The 24,231-nt window shown below is 39.9% G+C and overlaps 1 protein-coding gene across 3 annotated transcripts in view; it reads right to left on the bottom strand.

Annotated features, from left to right (window-relative positions):
• Window positions 1-268: 268 nt before the first annotated feature.
• The window catches only part of OFD1 (oral-facial-digital syndrome 1), a 28,544-nt gene continuing 4,581 nt past the window's right edge, over window positions 269-24,231 (bottom strand). For 2 of the 3 annotated variants that reach the window (XM_015408813.1, XM_015408812.1), the window contains 17 exons: window positions 23,309-23,445; window positions 22,096-22,269; window positions 20,994-21,100; window positions 18,956-19,075; window positions 17,885-17,958; window positions 17,713-17,804; window positions 17,388-17,577; window positions 15,704-15,834; window positions 14,991-15,102; window positions 12,018-12,596; window positions 10,688-10,835; window positions 9,755-9,855; window positions 7,767-7,886; window positions 6,451-6,626; window positions 4,575-4,730; window positions 2,665-2,729; window positions 269-815 (listed from right to left, as the gene is read on the bottom strand). In XM_015408813.1, the coding sequence (XP_015264299.1) occupies window positions 764-815; window positions 2,665-2,729; window positions 4,575-4,730; window positions 6,451-6,626; window positions 7,767-7,886; window positions 9,755-9,855; window positions 10,688-10,835; window positions 12,018-12,596; window positions 14,991-15,102; window positions 15,704-15,834; window positions 17,388-17,577; window positions 17,713-17,804; window positions 17,885-17,958; window positions 18,956-19,075; window positions 20,994-21,100; window positions 22,096-22,269; window positions 23,309-23,445 (2,534 nt within the window). In that variant the 3' untranslated portion in view covers window positions 269-763. Of the gene's footprint in view, window positions 816-2,664; window positions 2,732-4,574; window positions 4,731-6,450; window positions 6,627-7,766; window positions 7,887-9,754; window positions 9,856-10,687; window positions 10,836-12,017; window positions 12,597-14,990; window positions 15,103-15,703; window positions 15,835-17,387; window positions 17,578-17,712; window positions 17,805-17,884; window positions 17,959-18,955; window positions 19,076-20,993; window positions 21,101-22,095; window positions 22,270-23,308; window positions 23,446-24,231 lie in introns of all 3 variants that reach the window. The other variant, XM_015408811.1, reaches the window with a different exon arrangement.

Below are 24,231 nucleotides of genomic sequence, written 5' to 3'. Positions count from 1 at the left end.
TACCTCATAAGACTCTAGCAGGCAACATTACATGAGCATGTAGCAGCCAGTGCCTAAACGTACCACTAGTGAATACTATTCTGCACTTTAACAATCAGCTCATACTTGAGTAATATGACTTTAAAAAATCAGTTATGTCCTCATCATTTCTTATGTTCAAAGTGTGCTTATTTCAAGACAAGCATCTCACTTAATCTGTAAATACAGTCAATATTTAACTTATTAAAATAAACTGCAACAGTAGAGAAGGTCTCAAACAATGCCCAGCTACAAATAAAATTTATTAAAACGTCATAGATATGGCAGATGATTATCAAGTCCCAGAAGGCAACCATTTCTGAATAAACTGAAAATTGAGAAGTTATCTATTTCCCGTGGTTGCTGTCTTACTAAACATGATCCATTTTTAAAGTAGTAAAACCAATTATTTGTAATGAGTCTACAGGGGTGGAGGGAGACAGTTTGCATCCGGCCAGTCTGGATTTCAAAATGGCTGTTCTCTTGCTAATTTGCAATATTTTGAGCAGATGAAATTGATTGTTGGCACACCAGCTCACAAGGTATTTGTTCAAGTAAACAGTCCTCTGTAGTGTGATTTCACGTCTCCAGATAGCTCTCCCACAATTGCTATTAGCTAAAAATATATTGTGATGCAGTATTTCTTCACTAATTACATGGCAGAAAGTTTTCCAAGACTGCACACATTCAGCATCTTGCTGTGTAATTTTTATTATGTCCATCTTTCTGGGCAGGTAGTTGATGTTCACCAGAAATCTTCATCAGGTTCTCCCTGAAGGCTGCCTGCAGCACTAAAACTAGAACACATAAGAGTGGATTTTGAAACAAGCTGATACAATTAATCTTACTCTCTGAGAACCCTACCTTTATTCTTTAAGCTAGTCTTCACCTAACTGGCAAATCCAGGATAGTGAGCTGCTAGACAACTGCATAATGTCATTTATTGAACACTAGCCTGCTACCTGTGCTTCACTACGGTATTTAGATTCCGTAAATCCAGTTATAATACTGATGATGTAAAATCTGAAATGTGACATTTATTGTAGGAATTCTAACAGGGAAGATTGTAGTGTAAGAAATGAAATGAGACATACGTACTTTTCCCCCCCCTCTACCGGAGGACCTCTCTAGACCACATTGGTGGTTCTGCCCTCAGGTGCTAGGATCACCAGGCTGCTTGATGAGCTCACTCTGGAGCAGAACTGTTCATTTAAGAAGCAGTCATCCGTTAAGTCAATTCCTGCCACCTTCCACGAAAGTGATGGCCTCTCTACTTGTATCCCTGGATTGTTTTGCTCATATGGAGACTGTGTTGTTCTGAGCACCTCAGGGTGATCATGCTCGTACTTGGCCTGTACAGGAGTACTATGTGCAAATGTCTTTGCCACATTCCTAAGTTGCCTCCTCCTTGTAGCGTTGGTGTATCTGGCTTGAGGTTTGCCAGGAGCTTTCTTGGGGGCAGTAAGAGGTGAGAGGTGTGAGGGAGTGGTGATGTGGTGCACATTTCTTCAGGTTCATGAGGGTTCATGCATCAAAATGGTTCCTAGAAATGTCCTTTACTACCTCCCCATAAACATTCATACCCTGGCCCTGCTCCTACATCTGACAGACACCAGTCTGTCTGGTGTTGGGTGGATTGTATAAGGCATCGGGGAGGCTGGGCCAGAGCAGTGCTAAGGCAATCCTGCTGAGCAAATCTCCCTGGCGGCTGTAAGCCCACCTCCTCTCCTACACCTGACAGGCAGCTGCCTTTCCAGTGTAGGATGGGGAGGGGGCAGTATTAGAAACCACTGTGGAGGCAGGGCTGACAGGATCACTAAGGCGTTACTGCTGGGGCAGGCTCCCTCGTGGCTTTCAGCACCCTCCAATCGCTGCTGCACCTGATGGGCAACCGCCTGTTAGTTGTAGGAGATGGGGGGAGTGTGTTGGAAGCCATCCAACCTCCTCTCCTACACCGGACAGGCAGCTGCCTGCCCAGTGTAGGAGGGGAGGGGGGAGTATTAGAAGCCACTGTGGAGGTGGGGCTGCACCTGACAGACAACCACCTGTTAGGTGTAGGAGGTGGGGGGAGTGTATTGGAAGTCATCAGAGAGGCTGGGCCAGCAGCTTTGCTTCACCTCACAGGTGGTTCTTGGCCACTCCTGATTTCCTCAACTGTCATTAGCTCTGTACAGTCCCCTGTAACTGTTGGGTTTTTTTTTACTTCAGAACACTGAGCTCTGCAGCTGACCAATCAGAATGGGGAGTGCAGAGAGGCAGCTGCCTGGCAGCCGCATAGGAATCAATAGGGGGAGCACATTTCCCCCCTTTTGACCCACTTAGGGGTCAAATTTCTAAAAATCCCTTCTTAGCGAGCACCTACACCACGGTAGGAGCACTCTCCCTGAATTTGGTGTCTCTATGTCCAGCAGTTTGGCCTGGGCGTTGATGTTACAGTGAGGGGGACTTTCTTTTTTACATATAGAAGTGTTCCTTAATTTTAACTTACACATGTATTTAACTTTAGATTACCAAATGAGAAAAATATTCATTATACAATAGTTGTCACAGTGGTGAATAAAAGTTTCCCCAATCTAAAGAATCAAAATCAGTTCTATCTTCCTTTAACAAAGGAATATATTAAGGAGAAATGCCAAGAGTATATACCTGTCCTCCCTTTCACTGCCTGGGAATCTCTCTGATGATACTTCAGCATCTTCTTCCTTGGAAGTCTAGCCGGTAAGAGAAAGTAATTACTGGGTGATTTAGCATCTCTTTACACTACTATTATTGTATATAAATTTGCAAGTAGGATTACTTATAAAGCTAAGAAAGTTGTTTACCAAAATTGCTACCAAAATTGTTTTGGTAAGCTCTTAATTTTCCAGTGTTATACTATGAAATAGAATACATGGGTCCAGTCCCTGCCATAAATGCCTACTGAATTTGAAATGAAAGAAGGGAGATATGAAATTCAGCTCATATTATATTTACTCTGTGTGAATCAGTTCTGGAAGGAAACAGCAAAATAGTAGTTGGTTGGAGCCAGTACAATGGCCACTCTGCCATCTCTACATCAGTGGAAGATAACTCTTCTTATACATTGCTGTAGACAGGCTTCATTTTTAAAAATGGTGCCTGCTCAGATTTAACAGATTTTCAGTGCCACCCTAAGCAGCATTACACCAGTTTTTAAGTCCACTGAAGTCAGTGGACATAAGCATCTAAGTCTGCTTTGGATGGCTTTCATATGAGGAACTGAGTTCACCATACCTGGATACACCATGTTATTAGCCTAGTGACCAAGTGGACAGCAGAGCTGTGATCTTTTCCAGACAATACCAGGTTTTGTGTTCTCCACTCGTGTGCAGATAATTTCTATCTATATATTTTCGTGCTCTTTTGGTTGGGTAGTAGAAGCCAAAACCAGTATTCTATACTTAAGTTGAGGCTAAGAATCTCTTACTACGACGTATTGGCTTTAAAAGAAAGCTTAGTGAATAAGAAAGCACTGAGAAAGCAGTTCAGTATAAAGTCTAAATCTTAAGAGAACAAGCAGAAAATCCCATAAAACACAACTCTGAACTGGTTGGAATTAAAGGGGAGCGGCTAGCTACTCCATGCCTGCATATGATCAAGTACATACAGGGCAGAAACACTCAGTACTTCCCAGTAAGTTAATTATGACTTCTCATAGTTCTTAGACCTGGATTATCAACATACATATGGACAGAAGTTTCAATGCCTAGTTAACACTCTCACATTCCACTATCTGAATGTTTCTGTTTATAATATAGCAAAAATGTAATCAGATAATTGCATTACTACTGACAAGTTGCAACAGATGACTTTCCAAGCTGAACTCAAATATACCAAGCATCGGATACTGAAAGCCTCTCCCTCAGACACGAATGATTACGTAAGTCAGAAAGCTGTAACTGAAGTATGACTATTTGGAATCACGGGCATTTGAGCAAGTTACAGGCAAAACCTAAAAACTTGGTGCGACATGTTTAAGCTTTGCTCTATAAGTGCCTGCAGTTTGATGGTGTTAATGTCCAAACTCAAACACTGCAAGCTCTGCATCAACACCAAGCACAATACCTTGCAATACTTCATTTCTCAATTATCAAGAGAAATAATTATGCAAACCAATGTGTCATGTACTATATTAAACTGGCTATGTATGGCAACAGAAATCAAGAGAGAGAGAAGAAACTCCGAGATAGACAATTCTCCAGTACCCACAAAAAAGCTAAAAACATGTAACCTTTTTAATCCACATAAAGAAGTGGATCCTCATTCTATGTGCTGTCTTGCATGCTTGCTTAGTGTGAAAATGCAAAGAACAGCTGCAAGGGGTAGCCTAAGACCTGATTTAAATGTAATGCTGGATGGGCAAAAAATCCTCACTTGTACTTTTGCATTATGAAAAGCAGTAGCTGGTGTCACATTTAAAATCAAGCCTGACTGAAATTATGGGACTCCTGCTCCTGTTCCCTGCAGTACACTAATTCCAAATCTCATTTGGCTTTCAGTTACATAATTTCTAACTATCTACTGACAGAAAATATCACCTTTTTTGCAATCTCTTGCTCTTGATTCTGTTGAACCATTTTCATGTATTTCTCCAACGGATCACCACTGTGGTCTTCAGCTTTCAGCAGACTTTCTTCTAATTTTGTTTTTTCATCTTGTGTTTTCTCTTTAGTTGCCACTGACACTTGAATATGCTTAAGAGAGTACCGGAAAAACTGTATTTGTGAATATAACCAACTGAACATGACCCACTAGTAACAAAATCCTTGTCTGTCTACATTAAACACCCTATGCTGCCTCAAAGATTTTAAATATAGACTCATAATTTATCAATTTTATTGTTAATAATTTCTTTAACATATTTATAGCTCACCTTCATGTTCAATGAGTTATTTAAAACCTGTAGTATCACTTAATGTGTAAAAAGAAGCCCAAACAGTAAAACAGATTAACTACATGGAACAAAAGATAACATGTTAAATAACATTTTTAATTGCACAAAACAGCTTCAGCCATTTTTAGCCAAGCACCCTCCAAATAGATTAGTAAGTGGTTTGCTTAAGTAGGAACTGAAGGATATTTTCATTTGGTTTTCAAATTGTAGAACAAAAATCAGCTCCCTAAAATGGTTCTCAAATATTTAATCCCATAGGATATGCCTCAAGAGCCCTACATAGTACCCACCACCACGTCCTATAAAGTTGTTTTGCTGCAGAAAACAAAACACAAAACCCCAGTTCCTCATCAGAGTACTTTGTCTCTATAATGAAATAGATGATCATTGAACACATATTACAAAGAACACTTCTTCACCATTTTAAGCAGCAGGCTGGAGCTTTTCCTCTAGCAATAAGCCACATATTCACAAGCATTCCAAACCCCATATTTCACAAAACAGCCTTGATGTTTTTTCTTCTTCAATCATTTCTCTACTCTTGCAGGATAAATAGGGACAGCATAACCATTCTCTCAGAAAATAACATTTGGACAACACTACTAGGTAGTGTTTAAGATGATCAGCAGAGTAATTAACTAATATAAACAAACAGTCCTAATCCAACACCAACAGTTCTTGTAACAGTCCAAATATTTTGAGAGGGGGAGGATAACCATGTAAGAGAAAATCGATTCACGGTTTCCCTGATTTTTAGCTCAAACAAGCATCCCTGAGTGCTATGCAAGTAAATCTAGTGATGAATTTGACTAGTGTAGGTGGCAAGCAACATCTGCAGGTCAATTTAATGCTAAGGGAATGCTCTCAGTTATTTTTCAAGGATGACATTAGAGCACTGGTGGATATGTACATATTTTCTCACATACTAAACTTTAAAAACCAATTTGGAAAGCACTGTGTATGGTGGCAGGAGCTGTATGGTGGTGAGCTACCCTGCCTATGCCCCAAACCAGTCACTCTAAAACATATGTGTATCCACTCCAACAGTGCTAGTTATATTTCTGGGCACTTGTCTGAGCATTTGTAGACAATTATTTGAAGACATGCAAAATAAGCGGCAACATTGCACGACGCATGTGCACACATAAAATAAATTGCTCCATATTACTGCCTCCAGGTTCCGGAGGAGGAGCTGTGACTCAGTGGTGGAGAATCTGCTGGGCATGCAGACGGTCCAGAGTTCAATGCCCGGAATCTCTCCACTCAAAAGGACCAGGGAGCAAGTGACATGAAAGACTTCTACATAAGACTCTGGAGAGCTGCCCCCAGTTGGAGTAGATGATACTAACTTTGATGGACCAATGGTCTGATTCAGTATAAGGCAGCCTCTTGTGTGCAGGTTGCTGACAGGTTATTGTTTATAAGCAGCCAGAATCCAGTAAGGGTGCTGCAACTTCATTTCCAACAAAAGAAAAACAGCTCACAATGCACTTTAATTAAAAGGGATCAAAACATATTACCATTTCTTCATTCAGTTTTTCCAGTTCTGCTTGTTCTCTTTCCAAAGCTGCTTGTTTCTCTCTCAGCCTTCTTTCTTCCCTGCTCCTCCTTTCTTCTTCCCATTTTTTCTCCTCCTCATCCTCCTCTTGTTCTTCAAGTTGCCTTTGAGTCTCTACAACTGTAAGCTCTCGTCTACCTGATACATTCAAAGCAATAATCACCAAATGCTAGGCTGCTAAAGTCACATTACAAAATTATCATTTACCCAGATAAGCACTCCTAAGCATTGCCTCTTCTTAATATAGGAACCTTGAGACTAGTCCTAAGCTTCCAACTTTAAAGTTCTGAGACTCTACATTTGAACACGAAAGTTGGAAGTACTGGCACTGGACTTCCTGTATCTTTCCTAGCTTACCTGACAATCTGTGAAAGTGCTTAAGGATGTTGTTTAAGTTATTTTGCAAAATCTGTCACTGTTTAGAGCTCCTTCAAATATATCCTACACAACGAATTAACAGGCTATATCCATTTATCATGGACTACTTCTGTCAGACAGGCTACTGCTTGACACCTCCACAATATACCCTGATCACCCATCATGGGGTGAACAATGCATCTTAATCACCTTCCTGCCATCCGGTCACAATCTTGCCCCGTTTCATGAATTCACATCATGGCTGGCAGCACCATAATGTCAAGATCTACAAGTGTTCCATTTTACCTGCCATGTTCCCAGTCAACCACCCCAAGCTGGTGTACACACATTCAGAATTGCCACAGCTTATTTCATGAAATGTACCACTCAGTTTTACTAACATTTTAGATAATTTAGAAAAAAAATTGTGAATGAGAAGGTGCAAACAAGAAGGGACTTAATGCTTAAGAAACATTTAAAAGTAGAATTTGAAGCCTAGAAGAAGAAAAGTTGGCTTCTATAGCCCTCTTTTCTCTACCCTAAGGAGTCCCAAAGTGACTTACAATTGCCTTCCCTTCCCCACAACCGGCACCTGAGAGAGCTGTGGCTGGCCCAGGCTCGCCCAGCAGGCTGCACGGAGAGGAGTGGGGAATCAAACCCCATTCTCTAGATTAGAGTCTTCCACTCTTAACCACTGCACCACGCTGGCTCTCGATTTTAAGAGGCCTAATTTAAGCAATAAAAGTCTGCCTTAACCATGCAAAAAAGGTAGCACAACTGATGCGACAAATCTAAAAGACACAGTCTCCATTCCCTTTTACGAACAGTAGCAGGATGTTCTGAAAGCTTTAACTTCTGTATCATTTGATAAAATATGTTAGCTAAAAAGGATATTCACACTTGTCTGAGATGAAAACTCACTTGTGTCTTGCTGAGAAGTAACTGTTGGCGGCATAGAGAGTGGGCCTTGGCTTCCGCTAACAATGTTCCCGGATGGATGTGACACATTGCTTTCGAGCTGCTCTGGAATGTCCTCTTGATCTAGAGCGAAAAATATGAACAATGCCCTCATTATTCTGCAATTATCAAAGCAGGGCAAAAAAAATGGACACACAGTGTGGGAATGACTGGAGTTCAGAATAAGTAAGTGAAAGCCATTAATTAAGTTTCTCTTCTTGGCCAATTCAGCCATTTCTCTGAGAATGAAAAAAACCACCCTTCAAATAGAATACACTGCTGCTTTAATCAGAGTCATGAGACATTCTGGCTTGGAACTTAGTTCTAACAAAGCATTTTTAACCCAAGAGTTGGTACCGCTTCAACTGAATGTAGAACTGAAAGTTTACTATCCACAAATGAGCCACAAAAGTTGATACAGAAAGAATAGTGCTGTATGATGCATGATTTACCTGTTTCTGAAATCTGCTTTTTTGTGATAGCTAATAGCCATCAGTGGCTTGGTCTCCAGCCCCCCCCCCCCATCATCCTCATCACTCTCCTCTGCAACCGCTCCATTCTGTCCATGTCCCTTTTGAAGTGAAGCCTCCAGAACAGCACACAATACTCCAGGAGCAGCCTGAGCAATGCACTGTACAGCGGGACTATGTGATTTCTCTCCTTCTTCTCACACCTCTGTTTTTGTTTATAACCTTAAGAGAGGAGGGCATGCAAGTGCTCCAACAATTGGGGGGGGGGGTTGTATTTTTATATGTATACGTGTGAGTGCACCTGGAAATCATGGCAACCTCTGGTGACTGACCCCTACTGGGAGCCTAAAGAATATTCAGAGAAGTGGCTGAATAAAGCCTGCCCCACCTCCTGATTTCAAAGAGGTCTCTCATCCAAGTTCTTGACAGAGTCGGCCCTGCTTAGCTTCCAAAATCTGATGAGATCAGGTTTGCCTGGGCTAACCAGGTCAGAGCAGTGCGCCAACAATTTTGTCTTATTACATGCTTGCATTTTCTGTTTTCCTTTTATTTGCCTTACACTGTTCACTCTTCTACATTCTTTTATAATAAAAAGGCTCATTTTATTTATTCTTTCATTCCTTGGTTGTAACAAACATCAGCTGTGCTAAATGGCAAGCAACAAAGTTTTTCAAAGCACTAATTTGATCTTACCTTTTACTTAAGCCTCCTGATGGCTTTGCTAATTTAGGCAAAAGACAGACTGTTACGCTTTTTTGTACACATGGTACACTGTCCCCTGCTAGATAATATGAAATGTTGCTGATTAATACCCAATGCCATTTCTTAAAAGCACTGGGAAATTCTATTTGGTTAATTCTTGGACCAAATAAAAGGTTAGTGTGGCAGAATACATGATGAGTAGCTAAGCCAGCCTCCTGTTTTTTTCTTGAACAAGGATGACATCCATAGGTATCAGTTTCTAAGCTCAAGGGCAGCTTGTAGTATACTTAATATTTGTCACTCTCCTGGTCCACATAAGCACACACAAAAGACGAGGGAATAGCTTTGTTTCTCTTAGGAATTAGCCCAGGTCTCTTCTTAGCAGATGATACTAGATTACATATGACATCGCCTTTCATGCCACAGTTCCTGAAAGGTTTGTTTTCCCAAGGCTGCAGACAAAAGAATTGGGCACATTATACAGATGTCAGATATACGTTGCTGACTTTCTGTGAATTTGCTCTAGATATCAATAAAGCTCAGATAACAGAGCTCATGCTTCTACATTTCCTGGCTTCTAAGAAGTTAGGTCCCCAGCACTAAAGGTTCTGTTCTGACCCAGATAGCCCAGGCTAGCCTGATCTCGTCAGATCACAGAAGCTAAGGAGGGTTGGCCCTGGTTATTATTTGGATGGGAGACCACCAAGGAGGTCCAGGATTGCTATGCAGAGGCAAAATAAAAAAGTTCCCTACTATCTAACAAATACAGTAAACACATACATTTGTTGGCAGAGTCATTACTTTCAAGGTCTTCATACATGTGTTTCTTGGGATTCGCAGAATCACTAACATTCTGATTTTCATCCTCCTGTTGATGAAAACTAGAAGGAAAAGGAATAAAGCAATTTTACAAATTGGCAATAGTACCAGCCATCAAGGTACACAGCACTTTACAAAGGCAACCCAGAAAGACTTGGGTGGTTTAACAATTGGAAGCTAATGGAGTTACAACTTGGTACTCCAGTTAGATCTTTTAACCAAGGTAGCTATTCATGATAACAACAGTTTTTACTGCTTCCTCAGTAGGTAGTTGTGACTACTGCCCATGAAAGGCTTCACATTGCATCAGCCCTTGGAAGCCTAGGTGCAATCAAAGTGTGGGCAGTAACTCAGCATTTCAGGAAAATGTGGCATTTCTGTGGTAACAAAGGGTGATGAACCAATTGATGAACATGGTCCAAACTCATGATTTCATAATGTTTCATTCTGCATCCCTCTACATTCCCTAGCTCTTTCCTGATTTACCACCTTCAAAAGTCACTCACCCGTCACCATGGCTAAAGCTATTATCCATCCAGATGATATGGCTGTCAGAACACAAGCCAACATATAGCCAGAACATTCACTCACATGCTCACTCATCAATAGCAGCTGGCCTGCTTGCAAGAGGACTGCTATTTGCTCTACCTGTTTTGGAATTACAAGGTACAGCATCATGCAGTTCATTAACAGCAAGAAAATGATGATTGAGGGAAGTGTCCCAAGCATTCTGGTTTACAAGTACTATGCCAGGAAGCACCTGATATATCCCTATGCTTCTGGGGTACCTGGAGACAAACCTCTTGGAAAAACACTTGATTAAAACTATTGAAAGATATATCTATGAGACACATGAGATGATTACTTCTCCATTATATATAAAGCAATATGTACCTCATCTTTTGCTCACTGGGCACTGGAGAAGAAGCTGCTGAGGTGTTAGAAGCAGAGTCAGGCGGTGAAGGATTTTCTGTTCTCAGAATAGGAGAGAGAGGCTGGTCAACACCCTGATGGGATGCTGCAAGGCAGGACACGCCTGTATCTGCAAAACAGAAAGTGACTAGTAATTCTGCTACTGTAGTGCCTGAATGTACCTGGAACTGATAAAATACTTACAACTACCACAACTACATGACTGATATTCATGAATTCTCATTGCAGTGGGAAAGGCCTGCAATTTCAAATATTGATCACTACTCTGAAAGACTTAATGGGATTTTCACTTTTTAAAAAAGAATGTCCTCAAAACTTAACATCGTAAAATTTCACAATTGGTGGATTGCTTTGTAACCTGTGACTCTCCAATTATGGCAATCCATGCAAATAAAGGTCTTCTGCATGTACCATTGAAACTGAATAAATGTTCCCTGCCAAGTAAAGGCATGTTAGTGGGGCCAGAAAACTTGCTACAAAGTGCCCCATTCTTTTCTTTTCTTTTTTAAGAATACACCAGTTTCTACAATCTTCCAGATTGTAGGTAAAAGGGAAGACAATAGTGGACATACTTTGGATATTCTGTATTTCTTGGATAAACAAGAACTGATACTGTCATGTCCTATTTTACAGATTAGAAGGAACCATTTCAATGCAGCAAAAAGTACGAGAAGTTTCCCCATAGCATTATCCTCATTATCTCCATGCATAAACAGTGGATCTAGACAAGAGCACAACACTGACTACCCCCTGTTAATGTTTAGAGGGTCTTAAAAAGACAGGTTGGATAAGGTTAAATAAGGTTTAAAAAGTTTGCTTCCACACAGGAAGCAAAATGGGAATGGCATGAAGCAGAAGATGCTAATCTATTATTTATAGCCAGTTTGGTGTAGTGGTTAAGTGTGCGGACTCTAATCTGGGAGAACCGGGTTTGATTCCCCAGTCCCCACTCCTTCACTTGCACCTGGCTGGATGGCCTTGGGCAAGCTGCAGCTCTGGTAAGAGCTGTTCTTGAAAAAGGGCAGTTTCTGACAGAGCTCTCTCAGCCCCACCTACCTCACAAGGTGTCTGTTGTGGGGAGGGGAAGGGGAAGGAGTTTGTAAGCCGCTTTGAGACACCTTTGGGTAGTGAAGGGCGGGGTATAAATCCAATCTCCTCTTCTTCTGCTATTATGTACTAAACACTACATGAGTAATTAGATATGGTTATCCACACAATGCAGCAACTATCACTTGTAAAGTTTTAAGTTATTATATGCAATCCTGTAATTCACAAGTACAAAATTGTTTACCTTCAGAAAACAGTTTGTTACTGATGTTTCTCTTTGCCTTGGAAACTGGTGTAGAAGACAGACGCCTGGAAGAAACAGCTCTTTTTTGTGGGGGGGTCAGATGATTTTTCAACTGATACCCATTTCCTGGTGTCCAGTTATATTTTTTACTTTTTGTATGACTAAAGGCAACATCTTGGGAGGGTAGGTCATCCTGCGCAAACCAAAGTCTTTGGTGAGAAGATAAAGGTGAAGAGGACTGGGTCTTTGCTGGACCGACACAGCTCTGAATGACTCTGTGCTGGTAATTTCTGTAGGCTTCTTCTAAATATTCAGCTTCTCTCTCTAATTCTTTTATCCTAGCCTTAGTATTAGCTACAAATTCTAAATCAGAATCCGGTGAAGTTGTGGATTTCCGGGTATGACGAGGATTGAGATTTGCAACATTTTCCATTCCAATATCACCAGTTACAGGCAGAGAGTTTAAGAAAGCACCCTCTATATAAATATCACGAGGCACAGTGCTATCACCAGCAAAGTCAACGACAGAACGATTGACAAAAGATGGTTTAGGATTCCGATACACTTCATTCTCTAGTGCTAGACAGGGAAGAATAGAACGTAAGATTTTCATACAAAAAACTCCTAATTCCAGCTTTTAGGAATAGAATACATAAAGCCAGTAAACCGAAAACAAAAACCTACTGAAAGGCAACAGCAAATGCTCTGCAGCTGTACCTGGTTGACTATATCCTGAGTTCACAAACAAATAACCTAACTTCATTTTCCAAGGGGTTTTTAATACATAAAATAAAAAAATACAAACTTGAATTTAAACATCCACTTGTTCTAACACAAGTACTTCTGCCCAATGAGCAGAGGGATATCTATCTCCACCATCCAGCCCTGCTCCAGTCCCCCATGACAGTCCCCCTTCATTCTGCTCTGGGGAGCCCTCAAACCTCAGGTGTAAGTTTTGGAGAAACGCACAAGAGATTGCACCTGAAGTGAAATGGGGGGGGGGGGGGAGAGAAGCAGAAGTGCTTCTACTCATGCAGGTTTATCTCAGGGAACCAAATCACTCATTAGACAGATGTTGTTTGGTATCTCATTTGGTATTTAAAAAAACAAATAGGGTTTCTTCTAGTTTTCTAACACAAAAGAATAAGATATTCAACAGCAAGCACAAATCAAAATACAAACAATCTGTAAATGTTTTAACTTCATTTTACCATCTGATGGTTTGCAAACAGGAAACAATCTCTGATTCCACACTGAGATTAAAAGGACACTATTTTATGAAGTCCTGGCCCAAAAGATTCTCCTATGTTTCTGTGTACTTGAGGCATTTTTCACTTCCTAGATAGTATACAAACATAACTATAAACCTTTAGAGCCAGTTTGGTGTAGTGGTTAAGTGCGTGGACTCTAATCTGGGAGAACCAGGTTTGATTCCCCACTCCCCCACTTGCACCTGCTGGATGACCTTGGACAAGCCATAGTTCTGTCAGAGCTGTTCTCTCAAGGACAGTCTGAAAAGAGCTCTCAGCCCTGTCTACCTCACAGGGTGTCTGTTGTGGGGAGGGGAAGGGAAAGGAGTTTGTAAGCCGCTCTGAAACTTCAACCGAAAAGCGGGGTATAAATCCAATTTCTTCTCTTCTTCACAAGATATACATAATTACTGATACTGTGTCATTCTAATTCCTCATAATTCCCATGCCATATTTGTATGTTGGTGCTAAAGCTTCCAAGTAGTTTCAACCAGATACTGGTGTAGCTACAAGGTCTCCAGTGAAAACAATTAATTCCCTTCATCCTGAAAGCATCCTCATATTTACTTCAGTGTAAGGTTACAATCCTTTGCACATTATACTAAAATGAACAGTGGTACACAAGGCATCTGTGTGTAAACATACGTAGACATCTGAATTTTGTTGTACGTAACACAAGATGCATACTACGTTAAAATGAGTTTTAGCTATTCAGTTTGAAAATAACCTGGTTCTTGCCTTTAACCATGATCTGAATACACTGATTACATGGCAAGTACAAAGATTTTCCAATATATTTGGGGAAATAATTATATAGTTCTCTTGATACTGTCAGACATACATTAGTCTTTCTAATAAAGGGTATACCCAAGCACAACATTTTATTTCACCAAATGACTACAGTTTAGTGTGCTACATTATGGCATTTTGTGAAAGAAACAGATTTGAAGGAGAAAAAAACAACCCTGGCGTGGGGGGAGTGGCATTTACATTGCAATGCTATCAACACTTCCCTGGGACTAAGCCCCACTGAACACACCTAAGTAGGATTTCACCCAGTTTCTCAAAGGTGCAATAATGACAAGGAGGAACCATGTTATTATACTACTATATTTCTGCCCTACGGCTCTTATGAACTTAAATTCTGCATCAAAGAAATTCAAATTTATATCGAACTTTTAGGGTTTGAAATATTAACAATTTCTGTATAAGCAACAGAGTGATAGAATGGAATGAAAGGGTAGAAAGATTTGAAAATGTGTTACTTTGAGGATAGACTTTTTCCTTTCCCTTGACTACTTACCTAGACTCTTCTAATTACTCAGCATTCAGTAACTGAATACTCAAGATTTTCCTCCATATCTACTAACAATGCTTTAAATGAAGTTCGCACAATACCAAATATCAAGTTCTATGTTTTCATAAGAAAACACAACATTCAAAGTTTATGCTGTGCTAAGAGCCTTCTGAAGTCAGAAGAAGGCATAACGGCAAACCAGAAAGTTTGAACCCAACCCAATGCCTTGTATTTACCATACATCAACTATTAAGTGCTTCACAGTGTGTGTGCATTAACAGACTGGTACCAGCAATTTCATGGAAATGCTGTAAAGAATATTGTACTCCATACAGCCTACTTTAGATTGATGGTCATAGGTGTACCTAATTCTGCAATGGATCAAATTAATAGATTCAGTTTGGAGGAGGGGAAAAAAGATCAAACCTGTTCGTGTTTGCTTTAGTTGTAACTTCAGGTCTTCTACTCGTGCATTTAACTTCCTGATTGTATTTTCACATTCTGACAATTGTTTCTTTAGTTTTACACAATTATCGACCTAAATAAAGATTTCAAAGGGAAAACGTGCTTTTACAAATAAGCTCTTAGTCCAGGGCGGGAAAACCCAATCTACAAGAGTTTCATTTTTGTCAAGGCAGTAATAAAATGTTTGTTGAAATAATAGTGACCTTAACTTAGAAGTATATACATGCAAAAATTGAGCAGTTGCATGTTGTACCCTATATGTAGCTCCTCACAGTCACTGATGTGTAACTATATATTTGTACAACAGTTTCAGCGGCTTTGTCGATAACCTTTTAGGAAGGGCAGAAGAATATGAACTCACAGAAAGAAAGAAAAGGGAGATGTACCACTTCCTTAAGCAGACATTCAGCAATATTACTACAGGGCTCCCATTTCAGGAGGGTGAAGTGCAGAGGATGCACACTGCTTTCACTGCTAACAGTGCATTTCCAAGGTTGGTTTATTTTTATAGTTGTAACCCTTAATGCAGATTGAGGGAAAACATGGATGACAGAATTTCTGCATAAATCTATTTTGTTATTTCTCCGATGGGATTTTTTTTAAAACAAAAGGCTGTTTAACAAAGGGTACAGCATAAAGGGAAGCATAAATATCTGCAAAACGGCAAAGACTACCTCATTTTGTAATTGCTTTTCCAGGAGCTGCTTATGCGTTTCAGACTCATCATGTTCAAGTTTTCTAGCTTGTTCTACTCTTTTCAGCTCTGCTTGAAGGACAATATATTCAGATGATGGTTGAGTCAGCTCTATAAAAGTAGAATATGAGGTGGTAATTTTAGTCATGAATTTACAATCCTACAATGTTAGTTAGGGCATAATTTTATCTAACAAATTAGCACCCTGTAACCATATTCTGTAACCAAACATTCACCTACACCCATTAGTGCAATGTACCATTAGAATTCAAACAGTATGTACAGATCTTTAAAGTTCTTTCTGTGAAAAAAAAGAGCTAAGTCTCCTTTTCTGCATCCTTCAGGGCCTAACTACATAATATGCTGCATGAAGCTCCCAGAGGGTTTCCTCTCCCAAAATCACTTAATTTAGGTCTGGGCTGTGGTGTAAGGGGACTTTTAAGCCTGTTCTCCCATGCCATTTTCCCAGTCAAAAACATTGGAGGCAAGAAGGCTGGAAAGCCCCTTCCCTCAAAAGGCAGTCCCAACCCAAATCAGAGCTCTGCATGTCTGGTGAATTTAAAAAACGCTGGGACCTCCGCAGATGGAGTTCAAAGCACATTGGGCAGTTAGACCCTCAGTGATTAAGACTCCCTCCCCCCAAAAAAGTTACATAAGCTTGGGATAATGCAGCACAATGAACCAGTATGAAGGAGCAAACTTTGGAACAGAATTAAGGGCTGACAAGTAAGTTTTAAACATTAAGTCCCATTTGTGGGTCCCTTTAAGAAAAGTACACTCCCCTCTCTACCTCTTCTTTTGCTGTGACAGGATGTTTCTCAACCCAAGGAAGCTTTCCTTCAGTGGCTTCTTTATACCCACTACTACTTGGGCATGAAGAAAGGCTTACGCCTAAGTAATCATCATTTTTGAGACAATAAAAGAGAAGACCACCCTAAGCCTTGCAGTGACACTAGCTCAACTCCTTCAACAGTAGCAGAGCCAGTTGGCAGTCCAGTAGCACCTTAAAGACTGACAAGATTTCCAGGGGTATGAGCTTTTGAGAGTCAAAGCTCCCTCCATCAGATATACCCTGGAAATCTTGTTGGTCTTTAAGTAGCTACTGGACTTGAATCTTACTCTTCCACTGCAAACCAACTGACACTTTCAACCATAGTGCGATCATTACACAAACCTAATGGAAGACGTCTTGCAGCACAGACAAACCCTATTTGTTTACTACAATGAAGTCATCTGCTCTAGCACATTTCCACCTTTGGCATACAGAAGGAAATATTAAAAATAAGAAAGGCCTCTTAAAGCAATGACCACAAAAATAATAACCCTGCACTGTTTTGTTCTTAAAGAGCTACATGAATACTCTTGAGATTAAGCAGTTATGAGTTGAATCTTCACTGAACTTAAAGAAAAAAAAGCACAATGATGCCACTAGTTCTGACTAATAAGTGCCAATGTCAGTCACACAAAAACACACATATTCAATTGTTCGTTGTGTTTTGGGGGGAAATTTCTAATTTGAAATTTTGGAACTTTGAAAACCTAATATACTAGAACAAAAAACAGTCACTCAACAAGAAGAGCACCTCCAAGTTTCTAAAAGTGTATTACATGTGCAAACTGTTGTTGACAAACCCCCTAGAAAATAATACAAAACAGATTCCTACTGTCTCTGAGTTGTACGTTCTCACTGCATGCCTCCTCCAACTGTTGTTCAAGTATCTTAATCTGAACCTGAAGCTTCATTTTCTCCTCTTTTAGCAAAGGATAATCAGAGACTTCTTTCAGTTTTTCAGTCAACAATTGATTCTGCTTACTTAACAACAAATCTTGAGCTTTGACTGAATCTAGTTCCCGCTGGGAATAATTAAAAAAACAACCATTAGATAGAGTTATTAGACTATTCATGTGAGAATACATTTATTCTTAAAAATTATTTCTCCAAATTGTCTACATACACTACTAAAACATGTACATGAGAGTTTCAATTACCTCAAGCTCTTTTGCACGTGCAACGGCTTGTTTGAATGCTTCCTTTTTTGACTCAACAGAAATTGCCTCTTGATGTAAAAACACAGCTCTCTCTGAATGACCAAAAATCAATAAAACGATATCAGATACATTCTGAGCAAATGTACAGAAGTCAAACTTCCCACCCAGTCACCTTTATTCTTTTTCTCTTCTTCGGCAATCTTCTTGGTTCTAGTTATGTATTCCTCCTTCAGTTCCAGCTGATACCTAGAAATAAAATTATTACATGGGGCTATCTGATGATCATCTTAAATGCTTAACCAATTGCCTTTTGTATCATCAACACATTTTCTAGCTATCAAAACCTCAATACGATGCTCAAGACAGTAAAATGCTCCAAATAGGAGAGTTTCCTAAATGTAAAATTTTCTAATCTAGTAAATGCTGACTCAACATCAGAAAAGGCTATTTATCATCTTCTGATGGAGATCTGTGATCTTCTTTGCATGTCTCTTTTGGTCCTATTTTATCTGAGTATCTAGTGGGAAAATCAACTCACTAACTGGCTCACTAAGGAAACACTAACTGGCTTACTAATGAATACTACTCACAGCCCAAGCAGGGTTCCAGGAAGCGATGTTCAAACACCCATCAGCAGCCTGCTTGTGGTAATTAGGGAACTGACTCCTCAAAAGAACGATTTGCCTGATGTACTATTCCATGATACATGAGAGGAGAAAAGGATTGCACCTGTCTGTGCCGGGCCCCCCCCCCCCCCCCGTCACTACTGCAGTGGGGGAGGGGGAATCACAAGTGGCCTCCCACACAGCAACAGGGGAAGGAAGAAATGCAAGGGGGCTAGCACTGCCTAGCAAACACCTCCCCCCCAACTCACTATTCAGCAGCTGCTGAAGGCAAACCACAGCAAGGAAAGGAGATGCAAGTCTTAGCCCACAGCCAGGTGTAGCAGTTGAGCATGATGTAGTGCTCAACATGAAATTCACAGCATCCCTAGCTCTAGGTCGCTACTGTCGGATAATGAGGCAGTAGGTTCTTGCATTAGCCTTGTTGTCTCTGCAACAGCAGCTACTGTAAACTCCATAAGCCCTTACCTACTCCATCTCTCACACTTCCCTAGTATTTAAAAATGTTCAATAAAATGTTCAGCCCTTGGTCTTTTATACTGGTTATTTGCCTTCACAGTCCATTTCACTGATTTTGTGGTACACACACAGCCCCTGAAAGAAAATAACAAATACAGTACTTCAGGAGTTCACTTTTCAGTTTCTGATCATAAGTCTCCTCAGTAGTCTTCACAGCTACCTCTCGACGATGAAGAGCATCTTCAACAGTTTTATTTTTTGATTCTTGAAGCTTCTGAGCCCTGGGACGACAAAAAATACAAAGAAAGCCACTGTAACAGGTTAAATCTGGGGAACAGAAATGTCCAAAACATCATGGGAAAGTCTCTTATTACACTGGTCCCTTTTCTTTTACAGCAGCTCAGGTGAGGTTTCAGGCAGTCTCTGAAGCACATACCCTTTGCCACATGTTGTGGCTTATCCTCTAGACTCCTCTTTCTCAGGGACTGGCCACTGAGACCTGGAGGCATTGCTCTAAGGAGCAGCAACACCTGAGAGCCAGCTTCTAGAACTGCTTCCTGTGATTTAATGGTTTGCCTTATTGTTTTAATTGTAAGCTGCCTTGAGCATCTTCTACATAGGCAGTATATAAATTTTCCAAATAAAAGCATATTGCATATTGCAACTGTCCAACTCTATCACAATTGACAGCAAATCAGCAGCAATTGACAGCAAATCAGCCCGTTTGCCCTACCAAAGGTATAATTTGCTACTGGTTTATTTGGGGTTGTGGTAAAGGTACTGCAGAGCACATGGAGAGCTCCAAAGGGTTTGATGAGGCTGACTGCCCAATCATGAAATCCTGGGAGATCCTTGCTCAATATATTAAATCCATATTATTTTTGGATTAAAAGAGTACCATATTTTTCTATTTCAGTGGTTTAGGTGCGCCCTCTACTGGCTGATCAGAGGATTTTTCTCACTTGCTACATTACCTTCTCTCTTAACTGTAACCTTAGAATGCCAAACAGAATTAAAATCAGAAACTATTGAAGGCCAATTTTGCTTTATAAGCCTCTCATTCTGGTACACATTCAGCAACAGAAATGGCAAAATAATTAACATAAACTGGCATCAACATGTAGATGGTCAAGAAATTGCCACACAACCACTCTGAACAGGATAATGACAGGGAATGAACTCAAGCCAGTTGCATAAAATGTTTCAGTAGATATAACATTTAGTAAAATAAAAACAATTTCAAAGAAACTAAAGCATTGTCAAATATGGGAGACTTTCTGTGCTATAAACATGAATAAAGAAATAACTATGTCATCTTGGAAATGTTTGTGGAAAAAGTCAATGAAAATTTCGACTTGTAATAATTTGAAGGAAAATTGTTATAAAATGATGTATAGATGGTATATGACGCCTAAAAAAATAGCAAACATGAATGAGAATATGTCTAATAAGTGTTGGAAGTGTAAGAAAAAAGGCTCTTTTTCCCATATGTGGTGGACTTGTGACAAAGCTGGGGCTTTTTGGACGGAGGTCCATAATGAAACGCAGAAAATCCTGAAATGTACATTTAAAAAGGAACCAGAGATATTACTTCTAGGGCTTAAGATGGAGGAAGTAAACGTAACAAAAAGAACATTGTTATGGTATCTGATCACAACTGCCAGAATGACTTACGCACAATCTTGGAAACAAGACAGTGGCAGAGAAATGGGAATGGATAAAGAAAATGCTTTTTTATGGCAGAAATGGACAAATTGACAAGGAAACTTAATAAAGAAGATGAAGAATTTTTTGCAGAATGGATAGACTTCAAAGAATAGGTGAAGACTAATTGGGATGTTAAAAACAATTTACTTTGCTTTGATAGTTATTAAGAACAGAATACGAAAAAGAAAATGACTGAATAGATGGTTATAATGTTACCTGAAAAATCGATAATGAAGAAGTAGTAATTGATGAATTGAAAATAAGTAGTTTTAATGTAAACTAAGAATTGAGCAGTGAAAAGGAAATGAGGGGGTAGGAGCATTGCGGGAGGCCAAGAGAAGGGGGGGGAGGAGATATGAGAAAAGGGTATATTGTTGAAAGAAAAGTTGTAATATTGAGCATGTTGTTATATCCGAATAATAAAAGTTTGTTTAAAAAAAAAAAAGATGGGAGACTTTCCCAAACCAAGTAATTCCATGTTCAGTAACTCACAGGTCAAAAGCTTCCATTCTCTGCTTCAGTTCCACCTCTCGACTTCTTATTGTTTCAATATCTTTTAGCAGACTTTGTCTTTGTACATAAATCTCTCTGGCATCAATCTATTAAAAAACATTTTTTGTTATAGGCCACCCAGAAAGCAACTTCAGAAAGTTCCACATGATCTTGAGAAGCAGTAGCTGCTTCTACCCTAGCTCTTTAGGACTTGCTGTAACTATCCATTGGGGCAGAGTTCACATGTTAATTTGCTGATAGACCTAACTCCTATTAGAATATCAAACAGAATGAACTCAGGAAAACTAGCTTATGTGGGCATAAGCATAACAGAGTATTGAGGAAGAGTGTAATCGAAACTTTGGGGGATGCTACACCAGTGACAATTTTGACATGAGACAATTTTGATTGGTATGTGAGGATTGTTGGCATGTAACCAATGGTGGGCATACATGATTTTTTTACAAAAACTGACTAAAAAATACACAGGGAATGAAAATATGTTCCTGCTTCTTCAAATACAGAATCCTGGCATGCTGCCACACTCACTAAAAGTAAGATATGGCAACATTTTTCCTAAATATAAGTTTAGGCGCAAACTAGGAAACACAACAAAATTGAGTGTATAGGGGTAGTTAATGCACAGATCATCTTGAGACCACAACCCATGTTTTTTTTAATGAAGGTCTTGAACTCAACTCTGTCTTTGCTAGTATCTACCTTAGAAGTAACATACATTGCATGGTGAAGTGTGACTTTGATGCCCATCCTTCACCATGGAAACTTAAGCTACAGGCTGACATGTGTATGAACTAGGCTATATCAGGCAAACTTCTATCATTCCCAAAATATTTCTGGCACGGTGAAAAGTCACAGCCAACTTATAGCAACCCTGCAGGGTTTTTAAGGTAAGAAACATTCAGAAGTGGTTTGCCACTAACTGCCTCTGTGTAGCAACATTGATATCCTTGGTAGTTTACCCACCCAAGCACTAACCAAGGCCAACCCTGCTTAGCTTCCAAGATCAGATAAGACTGAGCCAGACTGGGCTATCCACCTCTGAATCAAAAGATTCCATTTTGTTCCAGCTTTTGAACATTACCTCTTGCTGCTTCTGAAGCCTCGCAATAGCATTTCTTTCACGTGAGGTCAGAGCCTCTGACTTGGCTTGGTGATCTTTTTCAAACTCTCTGCGAAGTTCGGAGATTTCTTTCTGGGATCGTGCTCTTTCATCCGTTTTAATTTTAGCTATTTCAACGTTTTTGAAATGATGCAACTGTTAAGTTTAAAATAAAATTATAAATTTAAATGACAGTTTCACTAAGGGAAATTATGCAGATTAGCAGATCCACATTTCAATGGACGAGGAAAGGCAACTTTGCTTAAAAGGGCACTGTAAGTAACTGCCTTCTTCCCAGCAGACCCATCCTCTTCCCTCCACAACCCTCATCACTAGCCCAGGGAAATTCAACTTTTCTTGAATCAAGTGTCAAAGACACATAACATGTACCTGGGCAGATACTGTGTGGTGGCAAATGAAAACAGAGGGGGAGAGGAGGGGGAAAGGGAGGAGGAGGGTTCTATTCTGCCAAATGCAGGAGGTAACCCTTGGTTACATGCCAACAAGCCTCACATACCAAACAAAATTGTCTGGTGTGTTGCTGTTTTCCTGGTATAGCATCCCCTTTCCATACAAAGTTTTGATTATGCTCTTCCTCGCTGCTCTCTTTTCCTCAGCTTCCAGTCTTTACTCAGACATTTGCCTCAAGGTTCCCTTTTTCTGCAGCCATACGAACTCTAGGCTCCTTGCACTCCCAAGGAAATGTCTGATTCAGCTTCTCAACCTGTCAGAGTTCCCATAAGCTTCCATTTTTATTTTTTTTTTTTTTTTTCCCCCCCCCCCCCCCGGATTTAGCACTGCTTATGCAATGCATGGAAAGATGCACTGGCCAACTATTTAACTACTAAAATAGGTAATACATTTTTGTCCCCCACCCCTTCTAAAGCACTGTCCACATTTTTAAAAAAATGAAAGTACCACATGAACACTAAATGTACGCTCCCTCAACTTTTAACAATTCAAAAGCTTTGGATTGGGAAAGATGAAAAGGTGCATTTGTAAACTAGTAAGTTATTACTCCTGCTATTCATAATGAAAATAATACCTTAGTTAATAAATATTCAGCCTCTGCTTTTCTTATCACTGTTTTGTATCATTTGAGGGGGATATATTCTACCAAAACAAGCCATATGCTTTATGATCATATAAGAGTTCTATAATTAAATCCCCCTCTTTCCCCTTCCATTTTCCTGACCTTTTGAGCCATTTCTGCTTGGAGCTGGTCTTCTATTTCTTTTCTGTATTCAACAAGTTTTACTTCTAAAGACTCAGATATGTGGTGTTGAGGATACTTCTCTGCAAACTGTTCATCAATCAGCTGAAGTTTCTCAGCTATGGAAAAATGTAACACAATGTCCCATTTAATGTGACTAAATTTAATGGTTTCCTCTACTCATGGCTACTACTACTCTTCTTTTTTATATCAGCATAGGTTATTGATCTATCCAGCTTCTACTGAAAAGGCTTCCAAGAAATTAGTTAAAAGGGTAGCAAGGTAGTAGAAAGTTCAAATTTTTAAAAAAGTCAATATGTGTGCACATACAGAAATAAGATGGAAAAGCAGGTATCTAGCTCCAATTTAGCTGGCTGCCATGGAATTCCAACTTGCATCTGAGCAAGTTGGTCTATGACCTGGTTTACACAATGGAGTGTAGCATGTTCTTGGCTGGTGACATGATGCCTGGCAGGAGTACTTGCTATGAGTGTCAATTGTTGCAAAGGATGAATGCACTGCGTGCTGGAAAGGATTTTTTAGTGTGAACATTTCAATTGCAATGTGTCCTCTTCCCCTTCCCCAAGCTCTAGAGGTTCCATATCCCACAAGTCACTGTTGACTAGCTGAATGAACTAATTGCAGTCATAGGAACCATATCATGTTTTGGAAGTGCTCTCTCTTGGGTTGTGTAAGAGGATGACTTCATGTGTACTATATGTGCTGGTATTTTGGTTTTCTTTACATATGAGGGAATGGAGAGTCAGTGTTCCATTTGCCCTACATCTTTGGAGTTGTGTGGGTGTAGCTGGGCTGCACACGTTTCTTGCATTGCAGTATATTTATAAACAGTCATACACCCATCTTCCTAGGGAACTGCCAGTACAGAAAATCTGCAGTATTTC

The sequence above is a fragment of the Gekko japonicus genome, unplaced genomic scaffold (assembly GCF_001447785.1).
Source record: "Gekko japonicus isolate JY-2015 unplaced genomic scaffold, Gekko_japonicus_V1.1 scaffold3574, whole genome shotgun sequence".
Lineage (NCBI taxonomy): Eukaryota > Metazoa > Chordata > Lepidosauria > Squamata > Gekkonidae > Gekko > Gekko japonicus.
The sequence above is the reverse complement of the archived record's forward strand: the minus strand, read 5'-3'. Positions and strand labels throughout refer to the sequence as shown.